This window comes from Lissotriton vulgaris, chromosome 11 (genome assembly GCF_964263255.1).
Source record: "Lissotriton vulgaris chromosome 11, aLisVul1.2, whole genome shotgun sequence".
Lineage (NCBI taxonomy): Eukaryota > Metazoa > Chordata > Amphibia > Caudata > Salamandridae > Lissotriton > Lissotriton vulgaris.
In genome coordinates this window covers 128,673,125-128,692,252 of record NC_141699.1, presented here as the reverse complement: position 1 = coordinate 128,692,252, position 19,128 = coordinate 128,673,125, and the positions used below count along the sequence as shown (strand labels likewise).

At 42.3% G+C, this 19,128-nt stretch overlaps 1 protein-coding gene across 15 annotated transcripts in view; it reads right to left on the bottom strand.

The window, feature by feature from the left end:
- NCOR2 (nuclear receptor corepressor 2) overlaps positions 1-19,128 on the bottom strand; it is a 1,233,371-nt gene that overhangs the window by 222,143 nt on the left and 992,100 nt on the right. For all 15 annotated transcript variants that reach the window (XM_086942885.1, XM_086942883.1, XM_086942892.1 and 12 more), the window contains one exon: positions 10,954-11,096. In XM_086942885.1, the coding sequence (XP_086799011.1) occupies positions 10,954-11,096 (143 nt within the window). The remainder of the gene's footprint in view (positions 1-10,953; positions 11,097-19,128) is intronic.

Here is a 19,128-nt window from a genome sequence, read left to right as displayed (position 1 = left end):
AATATACACACACACACACACACATATATACATATATACATATATATATATATATATATACATATACATATATATATATATATATATATATATATATATATATATATATATATATATATATATATATATATATATATATGGCTTTAAGTGGGATGAAAAAACTGGGGGTCTCCCATAGGGCCGTGGTCAATGTAATTAAGGGTGTGGCTTAAAACACACACGCTAAAAATCTGTGCTGAGCATAGTGTGCCCCCCGACTGGTATTTTGCTGCTTCTGTTCATTCATCCAGATATAGGACTCAAGTAACATTACACGCACAAATTGGCAACAACTATGGCTTCATTGTATATAATATTGAAAATGGTTCAGCTGTTATGGGCGAGGTTGTGGCGTAAGGCTTGAGCAGCCGACTTTCGAGCAAAAGAAAGCAGGTTCGCGCCTCACATCCGCTCAACATGCTGTGATTAAAAACATGATCCCATCCTTGTGTAATGTAACTGGTGCTCATGGTTGTGTTATATAAAACTGAAAAACAAGTAACTTCGAAGTTACAACAAAAGCAGTGACCGGTGCTACTATTGCAGAATAATGTTCCCTCCACCCCCACCCGAGGGTAAAAATGGAGAGCCCAATAGGGACCCGTTTCAGCACCAGCCTTCAAGAACAGCCGGTGATGAGCACCGGCAAGACCCGACCCACTTAAAGATATATATAACCTGCTGGCAAGTTGCAGAATAAAGGAGTTTATTTTACTCGTGTGTGGCTGCTCCTCGAAGTTGGGTTTCCTGAAAGAGTTTTGGATGTGTCAACGGCCGTCCCGGTCGTGAGGAGGAGCCCGCTGCTGTAGCAGAGCCAGCGTTGTCATCGAAATGGGGCAACAGAGGACACGAACGTTCTGGGCACTGCAGGGGCACCCCAGCAACACTCCTTCTACAACTTAGAAACGGGGCAGGCGGATAACAGCGATGTGCCTTCCCACCCACTTGGGATTAATTTTGCATCATTTTCCTTTTGCTCTTGAAACGCGTATGGCAGCTTACTTGGTGAAAGCATCTCTGTGTAAACCTGCTGGCAAGTTGGAGAATAAAGGAGTTTATTTTACTCGTGTGTAGCTGCTCCTCGAAGTTGGGTTTCCTGCAAGAGTTTTGGATGTGTCAACGGCCGTCCCGGTCGTGAGGAGGAGCCCGCTGCTGTAGCAGAGCCAGCGTTGTCATCGAAATGGGGCAACAGAGGACACAAACGTTCTGGGGCACTGCAGGGGCGCCCCAGCAACACTCCTTCTACAACTTAGAAGCGGGGCAGGCGGATGACAGCGATGTGCCTTCCCACCCACTTGGGATTAATTTTGCATCATTTTCCTTTTGCGTGCCCTACCGAAACGAAGGACTACAGATCCCATAAAAACGCCGCTGTGACTTGACATGTTTTCTAATGTGTAAATAATGTTTATCTTTTAATGTTTGTAGAAAGCTTAATTAGCCTTGTAAATATCTGAATTCATTGTCTTTTTCTGCTATGAATTTTTTGAAAACTTGAAAAAGGTATAAAATAATGAACACAAAGTAATGTGGTCTAGGGAAGCGACAATAAATTGGTTTCTTACCCTTCAAAATACGTATTGAGTAATTGTGGTGTGGGCACTGTGTGCTGCTTGTTACTTACATAGGGTCTAGCTCCACCACGTAAAGGACCTAACCCCTGTTGTTCACAAAGATAAGTACCATGGTCCTCCCTAAAGGCCTCAATTTGTTGTTACGTTGCTGATGGCTCAGGGAACTCCAGGCACATTAGAAGAAATTGTGGAATTGGTTACTCTGTGGTTTGGAAGCAAGACAGATTGGCACTCCGATGCCCTTGCAACTTCTCTGGAGACAGAAAGTGACTGGATGGAGTGCAGTCTCAGTTGGCTTTCTTGTGTTTCCCCTGGGACTTCAATTTAGACTTACCCGAAAACTTCCACAAGGACCTGTCATGGGAACAAACACGGGAGCGGGTATGTGCTTTCATCTTCAAGCGGGAGCCAGACTTGAGGTTTCTTTTGCTATTTGGCGAGGTCCAGCTTTACTTCACGTTCCCGAATCACCTTCAGATTCAAGCGGGCTAATTCCTCACATGAATTGGAATCAAGTTGAGAGCCCAAACACCAAAGGCAAACTTTGCATTTGTCTGTCAAAGACATTTGCTTGCGACAGTCCTCGAATGGTTTAAACCCTGTAGGTAGTGGCTGGGACAAAGTTCCTTTGTATACTGTTTGAGGGATTTTTGAGAAAATATCTTGTCAACCCAACAAGGTAAAAAGAGGAACAGAGCTCTGGATCCGTGTTTGAAGGGGTGGAAAGAAAGGTACAGACCAACGGCATCATGCAGGGGTGGTGCTTATTAGGTCTCTGTCACTTCTGGACAAATCAAAGCAACGTGGAGTAGCAAAGTGCCACCTGCCGGTGTGAGGGGACTGCTATGTAAAGGTGTCCGGATCCACTGTGACATCTGGTATTCTAAAGGTGAGGAATTTGCGGTTAGAGCAATCCATCAAAACAATGATACTCTTAGCAGCATCAGCTAGTTAAATGTGTGCGAGTGATGGCCAAATCAAGAGTTCTAGTACAAGTGACCTCCAATTTACATCTCATGTCAACAAGTTCTCACAAATTCACATCTCCTGCGTAGGACAAGACAACTAGCAGCCAATCGCCCTTGCCTATTATTGATTTTTTGTCCATGCAACAGAGTACACTTGTATGCAGGGCAATTTATTGAGATTGAACACAGCTACAATGCTATGGAGTACTGTAAACTAATGGATGGACGCCCTAGATGTTGGTAAGGCCTTCAACAAAAAGGGTATGGATTACTCGGAGGGTACAGAAGAGAAAGGAGTTTATGTAAGAGAAGAAGTATTTCAAACAATGAATATTTCTGACAGAAAATTCTCAATGGAGTGGATAAATGTTGCTAATTCGCTTTCAGGAAAATCCGTAATGTTTTCGTCCACTTCACAATGTTCTATTGGAAGATGGAAAAACAACTATTAAGACAATGGCTAGGTTGGGACTGTGCCTAAATCCACCTGGCTAAAGAGTTCTCCCTCTTTGCATTACAGTTATCATGATATGATGTCCAAAACAAATGTACTTTCGGTGTTTACCGAACAAAGAAGTACGTCAGCGCCCTACAGTCGGAATAATTTTGAGGCCCTGCGTCCATGTTTTTAGATGTACAGACTGTACTCCAGAGCTTACGCTCACCAGACGCCATTCAGGTGGAACATTGAGCTTCGGTAGCGTCACAGACATGATCCTTTCTTTAATATGAATGTAATTAGGTTTTTCGGTGAGCTGGGAACACACAAGTCTTTTCTCCCCTTTTATTCTTTTTCAAGTTTCCCCTATTCAACCACAAAGATGCTTTGCCTCGAGACGCTGCCGCGCTTTTTTCGCGATCTATTTTGATCAAATTAGCATTTTGCGCGCATTCTGGGCAGACAGTGAAAAGCACTTGAGAAACTGCCATTTGGGGACTCGAAAATGACAACAACAAAAAATTTAAGTGTGTTCAGGTCCTGCGTTTCCAAATCTCCTCGGTAACGGGGCTTTCATTTCTTTTCGCGTCTGGGTTGTTTTTGTAGACTGGTCGTAATAAAAGTTGAGAGAGCAGGATTATTTTTCTTCTATAAAACGCAAAATAATTGCTCCTTTTTTGTCGGGAAAAAGAAGCGCAGACATTTGCGACGATGAACTGGTATCCCTCGGCAGAGCACTTCTGTTACTATGGCAAAGGACTTCTTAACCTAAGAACACCCCCTTTCACCCCCTCATCTTCTGACCGCAGCTCTCCGCAGGATGCACGCAGCATCATATGGTACTTAGTAAACACACCTCTTCAAAAACAATACCTACGCATCCCCTCCCTTGGACTCCTCGGCCTTGGTCCCCAGAAACACCGCCAGCTTCCCTTAATTTACAATAAGCATGCGTTCCTCAAAAATAGGCCAAGGGATAGACAAAAAGTAGCTCAGTGTAGACACAAATACAATAGGGAGACCAAGAGGAGGAAAGCAACTCTGCAGGGGGAAGCATGGGCAGATTTAAGGGAGGCCGCAGAAAGAAGGGACATTACTGGATTCTGGAGAATTGTCAATAGACCATGTTTTCAGGACGGTAATGCCCCGGAGATCGGGACAAATATTTTGCCTGATCAGTGGCTTATACATTTTAAGGGTCTGTATAACCACGGAACAGAAATTGCCCCAGAGGAGGAGGGGGGGGGGGAGGTTTGTAGAGCAGGGACAGGTAGCAGACTTCACCTTAAATGAAATCACTGTGGGAATTGAGGGATTGACAAAAAATAAAGCCCCAGGCCCAGATTGGACCTACCTGACCAGTTTTTGAGTAATGTTAAGCTGTGGGCCCCAATATTGACAAGAGTAATAAATGCTGCTACTAGGTTTGGCTTGCCCCGCTCTCGGTCTATGGCCATAATTGTCCCTATCTTCAAAAAGGGTAATAGGGACAATCCCCAGTGTTATCGACAGATCTCACTGATAGATGTGTCAGCAAAGATATTGGGTTGGGTTATCCTTAACCGCCTTACTGAGTTGAGTGGACCGAGGATAATAACATCATCTCGGACATTCAGTACGGCTTTAGGACAGGGAGGTCCACAAGTGACCAATGCCTGAACCTCTACATGCTGATTGCAAAATATACCAAAGCCAGTAATGAAGCCATCTATCTGGGGTTTATAGACTTGGCAGCTGCCTTTGACCACGTGAATAGGGAGAAGCTTTGGGCTATGATGATCCACTTGGGGATTGACCTGGGCTCGATCAACATCTTAAGGGAGTTACATAGGGACACTATTGCTAGGGTACGCTGCAACATGGATGGGGGGTTGACAGAATCCTTCCCATGTACAAGTGAGGTGAGGCAAGGTTGCATCCTCGCCCCTTTTTTATTCTCACTCTATATTAATAATCTAGAGCAGTTCCTGATTAACCTGAAAACAGATTACCCAAGAGTAGGGTCCCGCTGCATCCCGGTCCTTTTGTACGCGGATGACACGGTCCTACTGGCGCGTACCCCAAAAAGCCTATAGATTTTAATAGGCGGATTTGTCAAGTTTATGGATACTTTGGATCTGTCTGTCAATCTGGGTAAATCATATGTAATGCTAGCAGGTAATAAACCTTGCACCAGTTTCTCTTACAAGATTGGAAGCCATACCCTATAAAGGGTAGAGGCCTTTTCGTATCTTGGCTTATTATTTGATGGTTTGTTAAAATTTAACCCACTGGTGGAGGAACGTTGCTGTAAATTGGTATCTTCTAATGGCGCCATTGCAAGCTATGGGCTGAGGGTCTGTCGATGGTCGCCCGAACAAGTAATGAATCTTTATATCTCCATTTGTTGCTCTAAAGCCATGTATGGGGCTGAAGTTTGGGGCTTTGTGAACACCAACTAATTACAGAGGGAGGAAAATAAATATCTACGCTCAATTCTGAAAATTCCACAGAGTACCCCAGCTGTAATAGCCCATAGAGAACTAGGGAGGCCATACCTTGAAGATCTGGTCAAGCTTAGACCCATCTTGGCTTGGCTAAAAATTTGGACAAACCCAGAGGCAACTCTGAGTAGACAAATCCTAGGCGATTGCCTGGGAAGGGATAAAAGTATGAGTATACCATGGCTTAATTATGTAAAGACAAGCTTGGAAAGCCTTAGTCATAAGGACCTTTTTACAAATCCCGCAGATATTGTACCCCAGGATAAGTTGACCATAAAGAGATCCTTTTTGGCCCAAAGAACCACAAACAGAACAGAGGTTGAGGGGGGCAAATGTACTGTGAGCGCCCATAGCCTTGTCAAAAGCACTGAGAGAATGGAGCCGTACCTCTACCTTATGTATAATGCCCAGGACAGGTTTTAATGTCTCGTTTTAGGCTCAATTTGTTACCGTATTTACTGGCGGATCCACCAGGTTTTACACTTTCACCTGAGCAGAAGGGAGCCTGCGGCTGCGACAATAGGTCTCCGCAGGACTCCCTTCATTTTGTACTTTTGTGTTCTTTTTATTCAATGCCTAGGCGTAGATTTTTGGTGGGTATTTTAAAACAAGCCAATTTTACACATGCCAAAGCCGCTTTACTTTTTTTGCAAAAGGCGATTGATCCCCTGACATTATGTTGCATTATGAATTTTATTAAAGTTGCGGTGCGATTGAGGGTAACTATAGGGTAGGCCTGAATGTTATATTTATAATGAATTATTCTTGTTAGTTTCTTTTAAACTTAGTATGTAATTGCAGTCGGGGTTCTGACAATGATTTAATTGTATTTGAATTGTTTATATACATGTGCTTTTATGGTGTTTTTTAATCACCGAATAAAGAACTCTTGACTTGACTTGACTGGTCGTAATAAATGTTGAGAGAATAGGATTATTTTTCTTCTATAAAACGCGAAATAATTGCTCCTTTTTGGTCGGGAAAAAGAAGCGCAGACATTTGTGACGATGAATACCTGTTATCCCTCGGCAGAGCACTTCTGTTACTATGGCAAAGGCCTTCTTAACCTAAGAACACCCCCTTCCACCCCCTCATCTTCTGACCGCAGCTCTCCGCAGGATGCACGCAGCATCATATGGTACTCAGTAAACGCACCTCTTCAAAAACAATACCTACGCATCCCCTCCCTTGGACTCCTCGGCCTTGATCCCCAGAAACACCGCCAGCTTCCCTTAATTTAAAATAAGCATGCGTTCCGGGGAAAAAACACAGTTTTGACAAAATTACTCTCAAGTAAAATGCATTACACTGAAGAAAGATTGTCTGTGCTCATACTTTAGAGAAGGTGCTCTTGTAAGTATACATACCCAAAACATCAACGAGTTCTCACTAATCTTAGGCCATTCTACAGGCGTATCACCTCAAAACAAAAACAAAAAAACATGGTTTGCCATTCAGATCGCAAAAGCTATATGGTTATTTGAATGGTCTGTACTTTGTCTGATACAATGCATTTTGCAGCGTCACAGTTTATAGTTTAAAGAACAATAAATATAGTTTGTTGTACCAAAAAGACAACACCAATGACTATAAAAAAGGCCATTCTTCCCCATCAATGTTGTGCACACCTGTGCTGTTAGACCCCAACCTATGAACAAGGCAGGCTGCACGTAGGCATCTCCCACACTACTCTCCACCCTCTGGACATTATTGTAATCACAGAAACCAAGATCCAATTGAGACGCGACCCACGTGGCTGTCCATACCACCTTTATCCTTGTCCCATACACTTGCCCCTTCAGGAAGTGGGTGCTTAATTCCAGGGTAGATCCGCTCCAATACATCCTCTTCGACCAAACACAACCGCCTGTGTGTACTCCGCTTGTATCCCTTAAGCTGTCCACCTCCACTATTCATCAGGGCAACGGTAATGTGTTTTATCAAGAGCTCAACATGGCCCCGGGGCCTTCTACCACAAAAATTACACCCAACACCAACCCTCTGCCTTGTTCTCTATCCATGCCTTAACCAACTCCTTCCATCTGCCAACTGAATCCAGTGGGACATCTCTATCTCACCGCCACTTTTCCATCCCTTAAAAAGCCGGTCTGACAGCGTTTCAACAAAGGACACAACCGCTTCACATTGCAGTCTTTAATCCCCCCCACAAAAACATTTACATTAAAAAAAATGCTCAGTGTTGTTGTTTTACGAATACCCCCTGCATCTAGCTGTGATCACTGCCTCAAGAAGCACATTTTTCCATGGGCAACTCAAGTTAACATATCATCTTTGTAGGAGAGCAATGCCAGAAGGTAAAATGACACTTCTGGTCACATGATCCAACTAGTGACACCTCCTCATTGCAGTTGCACCAAAAGAGTGGGTTTGTCTGATGCTGAAAGCACATGCATATTTCTTGCATGCCATCTAACTAGCAATAATTCTGCACCAAAAGCTATACCTATACTAAGAGGTAGCCTTTTGCTGCTACCATAAAGTGTCTCTCCAACTTCTCTAGTACTTATCTGTTAGGCACAATTTTTCTACAACCTCTTTTCACCGTTTACCCTTATATCATGGATATATAAGTGAGCCTTCAAGATGGATGTTACAAAAAGGAAGAAATATTTTGTTGGCAGAAGTGTCTCCCTACCCTTAAAGGAAGTGGAACTAATTTTTTCAACTGGCATCCCTAGAACACTGGCATATTGGACCAGGACCTCGCAGCTGGGCAGCTGTTTGTAACATCGCATATCACTCATTGCCCCCACAACAATACTGCATCTTTCATCTTTCATCATCCAGGTCAAAGGTATCACCATCAACAGGGTTCATGAAGAACCCTCCCAAAGTGGAAGACAGTAAGACTCAGACATGCTCCTCTAGGGGTGACACACTCAAAGGCTCTCTGGTGACTGTCTCGGCCGTCTCCAGTGGTCCCCTCCTTGCACCTCTAGGATCTGTGGCAACTTCTTCCACATACTGCTTGGCTGCAGCAAGAACAAGTTTAGAGGTTGTCATCTAAACTCACATTGTGATCAAAACTCCTCCAAGTATCAATGGTCATGGCGTAAGTGACATCACGGTGTCTCACAGCGGTCAAACAATTCTTACGAGGCACTTGAGTAATGTTTTTTTTATTCAATAGGTGCTTATATGTAAACAGGATTCTTTCATACATTAATAGTCAGATAAAAAAAGACTATTAATGGTCCCCGCACCACTGTTCTTGTTCTTGGTTTTCTGCATATGTGTAACCCATGAGTGCCACATAGTCTCTTTTTACTCTCCCTAGAGTTAGTGTTGTCATGGAAACGTATGTCTTGACCCCAATGCTAAGTACGGAAGCCATCTTTTGGATGAAGTCCTGCAATAAAGAAACTTAGAGTTTGCACGCAATCTCCTTGCAATGGACTATTTTTGTCTCAGTAGCCACTTGTCAGTAGAAAAAGGGCAATTTCCAAGTGACACTCCCTTGAAACGACAAAGAGGGTCAAGAAAGCATCTGTAACCCGACTGATGAATCCCCAGTGGTCGAGGTACCTGTTCTTTGTTAATGCATCACTGCCATCTGCTTTATCAGACGGGTACTCAGTGTATTGAGAGGTAGCAGAGCGCCCCTCGAGATGGTGCCAAGTGGAAGGCTCTTCTTCATCCAGCTTTGTGGACTCGCACAAGGACTGATCGCCTTTAGAGCAGTCATTACAGCCATTCTCTTTTACAGAGCCAATATTATGGGCGCGTTCCCAAACAAGGACTTGTCTACAGTTCATGTCTCCATGTTTGTGTAGAAAACAAAGTTTGTTCTGGCACCTAGGTAGACACCACTGCAATAATTTCCTTTATCGGAAACGAAAAAAAATCTCAACACTCCTATTCGGAGGCAAAACACTGTCGAGCCAGTTCTTGTTTTACACGTGTTTGTTTTGTTAAGGCAGTTGGCGTCATTTCATTCCCTTCTGTGCTTATTTTTCAAACTCAAAGGGAAAAATACAGAATTGGGCAAAAACTCAACTGGGATGCGTCTGACCGCAAGATTCTATTGCTACGCTGATCAAGACGAAATGAGTTGTACCACAAGACTTTCCTCAGTCCATCCAGGGCGGATCATTTAGAAAAGTTTACATTTTGAGCAAGACAGCGATTTTTACAAAACGAGTAACGAAAAAAGCCTATAGATTGCCAAAGACAATGTCTTTTCTATTCGAGGACGTTGTTGCGATGGCCAGCCAGACATGCACAATTTGAAACCTTTAACCCAGCGCAGGCCTGCGGGGCGCTGGGGAGCGCCGAGTAAGGCTGCGCCCTCCAATCAGGGCGCTGCTCATGCCCGTTTGGCATCCAGCTTCTAAAAAGAGGTCCGGAGCAGAGGACAAAGATTCAGGTAAGTATTTTTAATATTAATATTTGTGTACCCCCACCTTTGGTAGATGCCAGCCGCCTCTGCTTATGCTAGTTTGAATTCTCCTGGGACTCAAACCTATTGCAACTCACAGAGCCCAAAGGCCATGGCAAACAGAGCTTTTATATTCAGACAGGGCAAGACCAAGGGTTTCTCTGCTGGATACCTGGGTGCAAGGGAACATGGGGAGAAGACACGTTTGTGTCACCAAACCCACAAAGGCTACTGGCCAACTCCAGGAACACTTCAGATACTACAGTTCCAATGTTTGCACGACTCTACACTAATTTTACGCAATTGCAGATGACTAGAGTTCAACCGGAGCAACTGAAATGAAACAGGACAATAACTTCCTCAATACATTAGACTGTTGACCAAAAACCCTGCTGTTGACTGCAGCATGTCCATAGCAACGGGTAGTTATAATAACAAACAACAACTTTTTCTAATAACACATACAACACTATCAACAAGCCAGAATTCAGGAAGATCTGAATTGGTCTTTATTTGTGTTCCCACCACTGAAGCCCATATGAAGCCATGCAGAAGGGTGGGTTTCCCATGAATATGGCTATGGCAAATTAATGTTGTAAAACCTGTCAAAATAACGAATAAAAAAAAAACCTAATCCTTGAATCTTAAATGCGTTGCCTAACTTGGTAAAGGGTGGTACTCACAGATGGTCCCAACTATGCTGCCTAACTGGGAGATACGATACAGTACTCACAGATTGTCTAATCTGTGCTGCTTAACCGGGTAATAAGGTGGTAATTGTGACTTGTCTTAGCTGTGGTTCCTAATTGAGTAACAAGTTGATATTCGGGGCTTGTCCTACCAATACTGTTATTGGGTTAGGAGACAGGACTTGGGATTTATCTTAAATTGCTGGATAACAAGGTGTACTCACAACGTGTCCTAAATATGTGCCTAATTCAGTAATGGGGCAGTACTCGCAACTTTTTCCTACTTGTATTGCCTAACTGGTTTAGGGGCAGGCACTCACAACTTGTCCTAAAGGGCCTAGGAGGTGGTACTCGAAACTTACCATTTTTAGTTTGTGCTGCTGCAGAATCTCATCCAGGTTCTGCCTCTTCTTGTAGTTGAAGTAGAAGTTTTTACACTGCGACACGGTCTTGGAGCCCACCATTCTGGCAATCGCTGACCAATTGCGCCCATGTTCAAGGAGACCTTTGGAAATGACAAAAAAAAAACACAGCAGAGGTTAACTAATGCCAGAGAACAGAGGTTGACTAATATAAACAAGAGCCAGGACCTGCCTCTCTACCGCCTCTCCTTCTCCAATCACTGCCAAGCCACAACCTGGTCAGTTTCAGGTCTAGGAGACTTGATAACATGACACCGGCAGACGGGAACCACAGTTGACTGCCTCAAGAGGTCAATTAACTCACAAAGGTATCCATCCCTCTGCTCATTACTGCTATGAAAGCCATTGCTCAAAGCGGGTCCTTAAGGGCTAGACCAGGGGTCTCAAACTTTTTCACTAAAGAGAGTTACTCTTGTTGCATGAAAATCATCCCAAGCTACCAAAATTACACTTAGGACAAGAGTACATTAGTGTCCACCCTATGCAAGATTACCAGCTGTGATCGCCTCGGTACAGGACTGCCAGCAGTAACGTAAAAAAGGCATAGTCAGTTTGGTATACCGCTACATCGGCAATACACAGCAGCCACAGTTGCAATGCCGCCAGCACAAAGAGGATAATGTTAGTGCAAATTCTCCCAACGCGGCATGATTTATCATTCAACTAATCGCTTTAAATATATTTTTTAAATTATGGGTTCTGAAAATACACACATTTTCGCATCAAATACACACATGTCAATTTTGGCATACGCATATTCAACCAAGCAAAAGTTTCTAATTTGGTATGCTGTGCTGCACACAGGAGAGCTACTCACAGGTAGTTGGAGAGATACCAGTAGCTCTCTAGGTACTGGTTGGAGAAGCCTGGGCTAGACCCATGACAGATTTCAGGATAACTTCAGAGTTTGTAAATGATAACAATGTACTTCAATTTCATTAAACTTATTCCCTGTGGATATTTTGCAAATACCAGCATGGAATTAGCCCTCTTGCTACAACATCAGACATTCCAATAGAGCACCGGGGAAGCAGTGGTGTCAAGGGTGCGGATAAGAGAAACTATCTGGGAACAATGAAATTCAGCAAATCTCACACTATACGGCAAGCTTCCACTGGCACAATACTGTAATAAGCTTTCCTGTGTACGCGGGGATATTGACGCTTTCTTACATTTTCATAAAGAAATTAAAACCTTTCTTCTATATTAGGAATTAGAGGTCTTCCAATGTTTAATAGTTCCAAAGTTGGACATGACAAGAAGCTGCATAGCTCTTCAATGCTCATACGTACACACGACATCACATGTTAAATTAAAATGTTAAATTATTGAAGTAATGTACGACAGTAGGTGTTCTAGAGACAAGCAGCAACAACTCAAGAATGCTATGGATTACTACGCAGGGAGGAAAATCAATGTGTTCCAGCCTTATTAAAGTAATTCTTTTTTTAAGTTTGCATCACAGGGGAGGAGACAGCTTAATGGTTTTATTGAAGAGGATTATTTGGCTTGTGAGCAATCGGGTCTTTAAAAACAAATATCTAATTTACTGTCATTAAGAAGTGATAATTGACTTCAGTGCTACAAAGTGACATTCCCCAGTCAAGCAAGATGACTTAGTGAGTAAAATATTAGCCGCTGACATCTGCTAAGGTCTGACGGTCACAAGTTCAAATCTCAACTAGATCAAGACAACTTTTCATTCTCCTAAAGTTTGGTAAATTTACTACATTTCAAACCTGGCAGTATTAACATCTGTTATTTACTGAACACAGAGCCAGTAAAACAGATATGTGAAACGTTTGGTATCCAAAGAAATATTTCATAATGATGTTACAACACCACATTGGGGAAATGACACTACTGATGAGCAGTAGAGAGAGATGACAATGCATGCTTACAGAGGAAACTTGTACATTACTCTTTTACAAATATAGCTGAACAAAAAAAGTGTTAGATCAGGAGGCAACTTTAAGACAACAAGTCTCATACGGAAGAATCTTTTCATCACTAACAGGTCATGTGCAGTAATGGGGCCACAACAAAGCCCGAATTCCAGGTTGAAACACCTAGGTAAGTGTGTTTGCAGGACAAAAAAGACTGTCTCTAAGAGGAAGGCGTGGGGATCATATATATTTCAATAACCCTAAAATGTATGGGGTACATTTAGCAATGAAATGATGAGGGAAATACACAAAATAAAATATCTAATTTTGTTGAAATTTTTAATATTTTAAAAGTCAAACCAAGCCCTGGGTAATGTTCTTGTGACATTTGATAAATGATATGGTGTATATTGAGTTAAGCCACTGTTTAAGCCTTATAGAGCCCAAAAATGTAATTAGTAGGGAGGCAACTTCTGGGAGAACGGCAATTAACGCTTTAGGGGTTTTGCAGTTAGAGATGGAACGTACAGCTTCTTCAACAAGAGTTTTTATCAGTAGTTTATTTTCCTCCCTTCCTTATTTTCCTCCCTTCCCAAGATAGCCCTGCACACGTTCCTAGTGCTACTGTACGATGAGATGGAAAAGCAAGTCATGTCATTACTTCTCCTTCAGACACATAATAATGATTTTTCTGCTGTCCTTTATCCTAGAATTTTGTTTTTGTTTAATTGCCAGTGAGTTTTAGAACCTTCTTTAACTAATTTTCTTTTGATTGATATATTAAAGCACCTGTGCGAAAACCATTCCTTGCCAAAAACACCTGTAAATAAACTTCAAAATTCAACTTCTGAACATTGTGGCTTAACACTATAGACTATTGTGGCTTAACACTATAGACCTGGTGAGCTGGTGAAGAGCATTCCATATAGAGTGGAAGGAATGCTATATGCTCATTATTTTTATGCCTACTCTAATAGAGGTTCGTCTGTCATACTTATTCGGTATGAAGGAGCATGAACCTAAAGAAATTTAAGAAGTTCAGGTTTGAGTACATACATATTTTCGCATTATTGGGTTTGGACATCTTTTCCTAAGACCCTTAGAAACTGCAGATTGTGTAACTAGGCGGCGGAAACAGAGCAGCATTGTTTCATCCACTGCATGATAATGTAACATTGTAGATAAACTACTGCATCTCATTTGGATCATATTAAATGGAACAATGAAAATTAACTTATTAGTAAAGTAATTAAATCTGATAATGCAGTGCTGATTTATGCTGTTTTTAGAATTTGTTTTCTCTGGAAATGTTATGAGTTTATATGCTTTTTGTTATAAAACTTTGTATATAGTAATAATAATAATAAAAGAAGAAAGGGAGCTCAACAGAAGCACCAGTGCAAAAAGGTTATTACTTAAGTGAAGCATTTAGTGTCAATTTACGAAAACACCGCAAAGTTTATGAAACTATGGTGACGCGTGTACATGTTATTTTAAAATGAAGCTTTGTTAGTGGCAATAGTGAGACTGTCTAGGTCTCCAAACCGGTCCTGGAGGGCCGGATCCATGCCAGATTTTAGGGATATCCCCATTGAGATACATGTAGTTATTTTAAAAATCTGGCATGGATCCGGCCCTCCAGGACCGGTTTGGGGACCCCTGGTCTACACCGATGGCTTCAAATATTTACACTTCTCATATTCGTACAAGGAAAGCAATATCATGTAACTTAAACGTAAACAGAGAATCAGGAGTGTTACGAATAAGCAATATGAGGGTGCAAGAGGGTGTGTGTTTTAAGGTTAGGAGAGTGAATTGTATTTTGAAACATCAAAATAATTCAACAATTAAAAATGGTAAGAGATATCAAGAAATCAATCCAAGAGGGCAGATAAGTGATAAAAAAGTAAACTTGACAGTTTTCAGATCTAAACCACTCTAGAACAGCTGTTCTTAGTCTTTTGGCTTCAATGGACCCCCACTGAATCTATTTTAGAAACCAGGGATACCAACCAAAGGAGTTTTAACTTCAAACCAATGCCCTCAAATACAGAGCATAATATACAGCAAAAAGATGCATACATTATTAAATATTTCATTTAACAAAAAATCGAAATTTAGATTTTGATGGAAAGGCTGCAGCTTTACAAATTCAGTTTTATTTTTAAAAGACGAAGTGGTATAGTAGACTGCAGCATATAAGTTTGCTTTTCTTGCTACCACTGCATGCTCTGTTTTTAATTTAGCTTTTTTATATGCATACACAGCACTTTATAAGCCCTCTCATATTGGTTCATTTTCTAAGCATGAGCCCTGATTAGGAATCGCTGCTCTAGAAGTAAATGGTGAAAACGCAAATTCCTAAAAAACAGAAGCTAAAAAAATGCATGTGAAGAAAACTGAAGTTCAAGGAGCACCCAGCCCCAACTTCTAGCTCTGAGTGCATGAAAAGATGATAAGCAGGAGTATTTTAAGCTTGCCGTGTGAATAACACTAAGTGGAGTGCAAATGACCAGAGAGCAAATATGGACTGATTACTGAAAAGACACATGTTCTTCCGGTTTGAGTACCAAAGATTTACAGATGTTTCTTTTTTTTTTTTTACAATAGATTGTAAACAAAATGAATGATGCGAGTAGACTTCTTTGCCACAATTAAATCTCAGCTCAAATAAAAATGCTACAAGACTATCAAATGACAAAGTTTACAAAAATACATAAATAACAATTTTAACTTATTTAAAACTATTTCCTCTTCCTTCATACGTTCCACATAAAATACAATTGTTCAAAAGAATCATAGGGCTATATAGACTTAATATAAAATGGAAAATATTCCCGAACCACTGGTTAATTCATACGGTAATGTTAAAAGTGATCGTCAATATAAACTTATACGGCCATTAATCAAAAAAGTTAGACTTTTACATAAAACAGAATTGCACCCTCACAAAAACTCTCAAGTTTTTTGGACAAAACCACGACTTGGCAACTATCGCAAACAAGGCCTGATAAAAAGTAAAACACAAAACAATACATCTGAATGCTCATGGGATATTGAACTACCTGTGAATACAAACCTATAACGTATTCTTATTCTGGAAATGTATGGCGTAAGAGCTACAAGCTTTCATCGTTGTAGTTTTCAGCATAATATAAATAATACAAGACTATTACAGACGATATGGGAGGTTATCAGAAGGGGGTCTGGACCAAGATAAAGACAGTCATACAAACTAAGATAGTTTAAGATTAATTATTAACGAGGACAGGTATTATGAGCTTGTGAATGAAGTAGGCACAGGTAGAGGTAGAACCTCCTAAGCGGAGAAGAAAGGCTTGCAGAGCCAGTCTTATTGCTCTTAGCTCCAAAAGATTGATGTGGAGCCGTTGATCGTGAGGAGACCAATGGCCGCTGACATGTAGGTCTTGCATCACTGCTCCCCAACCCTCCAATGATGCGTCCGTTGTTACTACTTGAGGAGACGGATCGTTTACGAAGGACAGACCTTGGGACAAGTTGTTCTGATCTGTCCACCATAAGGCCGCTCCCTTCATCATTGGAGTGACGTCCACCTTGTCCTCGAATGATCCGTGAACCTGTTTCCATTGGATGTCTAGTTGTTCCTGCAGAGGACGCATCCTCAGTCTGCAGTGAGGAATCACATCTATGAAAGTTCCAATACTGGAGCAACAAACAGTTTCACATGATTATAAGGTAAGTAACTTATCCTTCATGTTCAATGCTTCTAATTGCAGACTCCTTACCTTGTCAGTCAAAACCAAAGCAATGCCCCTTTAAAGGGTGTGGGTTTTATAACTAGGCAGCCCTTAAAGACAGAGAAAGGGTAAAAACCCTCTCTGCAGACTTCTCTATCAATACAGTAGTGCCTGGTGAAAGTATACGTAGATACCCAGTTCTGGAACAGGAACCCCCAAGCAAGAGCATCATTTGTGGTTTTCATCCGTCTTGACATCAGGAAGATCCATTTTGGCCAAAGCAAAACGCAGTTTGATGCAGAGGACAATCCACTGGGACAAAGTTCATTTCCGGACATCCTTTCCTTTCTAAGCACAAATGAACTCAACAATCAGCTGACTATCCACCCAGTACTCTTATCGATGCAGAAGCTAAGGGCATCCAAGAGGATCCAACCTCTGCGTAGCCTCTCCGTCTCCTTAGAGGGATGTGGTGGCGGAAAAAAAAGTACAATGCATGATGGACTGCACAACCAGGAAAGGTAACCTCACGTACAGGGTAAAGGGTGCATAGATTCGAAGCACCAGTTTGTCAGACTTAAAGAAAGTATAAGGATTCTGAAATAACCAGGATTGTAGCTCACAATCTCAACATGCATAAGTGATGGTAACGAGAAACAAAGTCTTTAGAGACCAAAGTCCAACTGTGAACAACTCAAACCAAGAGTAACATTGAGAATGTAGGAAACAATTAGAAGTCACTATGCAGCATAACGAAAAGTGCAGGGCAAACATTTGTAAAAGCCATTTAAGGGAAAGGGTACCAGCAGGTCATTTGATTAATGAAGGCTGATCAAACAAAGGAAGAAGGGACAATGAGCAACTCTTAACACTGGCGACAACAAATCCATGGCAGGCTAAAAATCATATGTAAAACAGAACATCAGGCAATTTCACCTGGAGAAGGTGAACTCGTGTCGCTTTGCTTCCAGTGAAAAACTGGAATCACGGTCCGAATACACTGATTTGGTGGAGGAGTGGCTAACAGCCAATATAACATCATCCCGCGAGATCGTAAATCAAAGCCCCTCAGTTAGTTCCGCCTCAATTTCAATTCATGAAGGTGTAGATTATGGAGAATTAGTGCAGCGGCTGGGAAAGCATGTCCCCTCGAAAAGGGGAGCCAAAAAAGAGGTAAGATGCATCATTTCAGAGAACTAAACTATCCTAGATTATTCTGGGATTACAGAATCAAATGTGCTCGGTCCCCCTGGACTTTGTTCAGGATCCAGAGTATCAGCGACAGAGGTGGAAACAAATATAGGAGTCTGGAGTATCACCAAAGGTAGAAAGTTTCTCCAGGGCACCCTTACGATAGGAACTGTAGAGCTGCAAAAGGCTGGACAATGAATAATGTCGGCGGAAGCAAACAGGTCTACCAACAGGACGTCCCACCCAGCAATGACAACCAAGTGCCTCCTTGTCATTGGCAAGATGACGTCTGCTGGGTTAGTCTGCCCTGATGTAGAGGATCACACTAGGTGAAGGACTGTCATGGGAATCCCATTAAGTGCGAGCCATCACCAATCCAGGGAACAAACAGGCAAAGGGCACAAGACCGTGCTTCAAGAAACTTGTTGGAGTACCACATGATGGTCATGTCTATCACCACCTGGATCGACTTACTCCAAAAGATTTATGTGGCGGTGCTGCGCCATCCGAGGCCCCCGAAATCTGATCACCAGCATATCCAGCTGACCCTCCCAGTACCAAGATGCCCCATTGGTCACTACTGTGAGATCTAAAGGGGGCTTGGCAGATTGGTGTCCATCATCCACAACCAGAGATCCCCTGATGCCTCCCCAGAGATGCAGATTCCGCCTGAAAGCAACCCTCAGTGATCAGCACCCTGCAGCTGCAGATTCCACTGAAGGACCTGCACATGCCAACATGCAGAAGGCACGAGCTGGAAGCACAATGCAATGTGCCCAAGCATCCTCAGGACAACCAATCTCTGAACAGAAGCTCTTTCCTGAAGCATTGTGATCAAAGTTTGAATGCCTGAGACTCACTGTCTGGTGGAAAGGCCCAGGTAACTGTTTCCAGAACAGCCCAGATAAAGGAAATCCACTGTACCACCCGCAGACGGGTCCTACGACAGTTGATGCAGAGCCCCGGGAAGAACAGCAATGGCTCCCTTGTCTGTAGGTATCTGGAGTCTAGCTGCGCTGAGCCCGTTTTCAGCAGCCAGTTGTTGAGATATGGCAAAACGTGCATCCCTGACCTGCGAAGAGATACCACAACCACCAACATGACCTTTCTAAAGACCTTAGGGGGCAATGTAATATGGAGGCCAGTACAACAGATTGGTACTGGGCCAACCCCACCACAAACCAGAAGTACTTCCCGCAGGACTGCAGCACCCCATACGAAAGTGCACATCCTGCAGGTCAAGGGACACCATGCAGTCCTCAGAATTCAAGGACTTCAGAATCTAAGCAATTACCATCATTATTAACTTTCCATTCTTG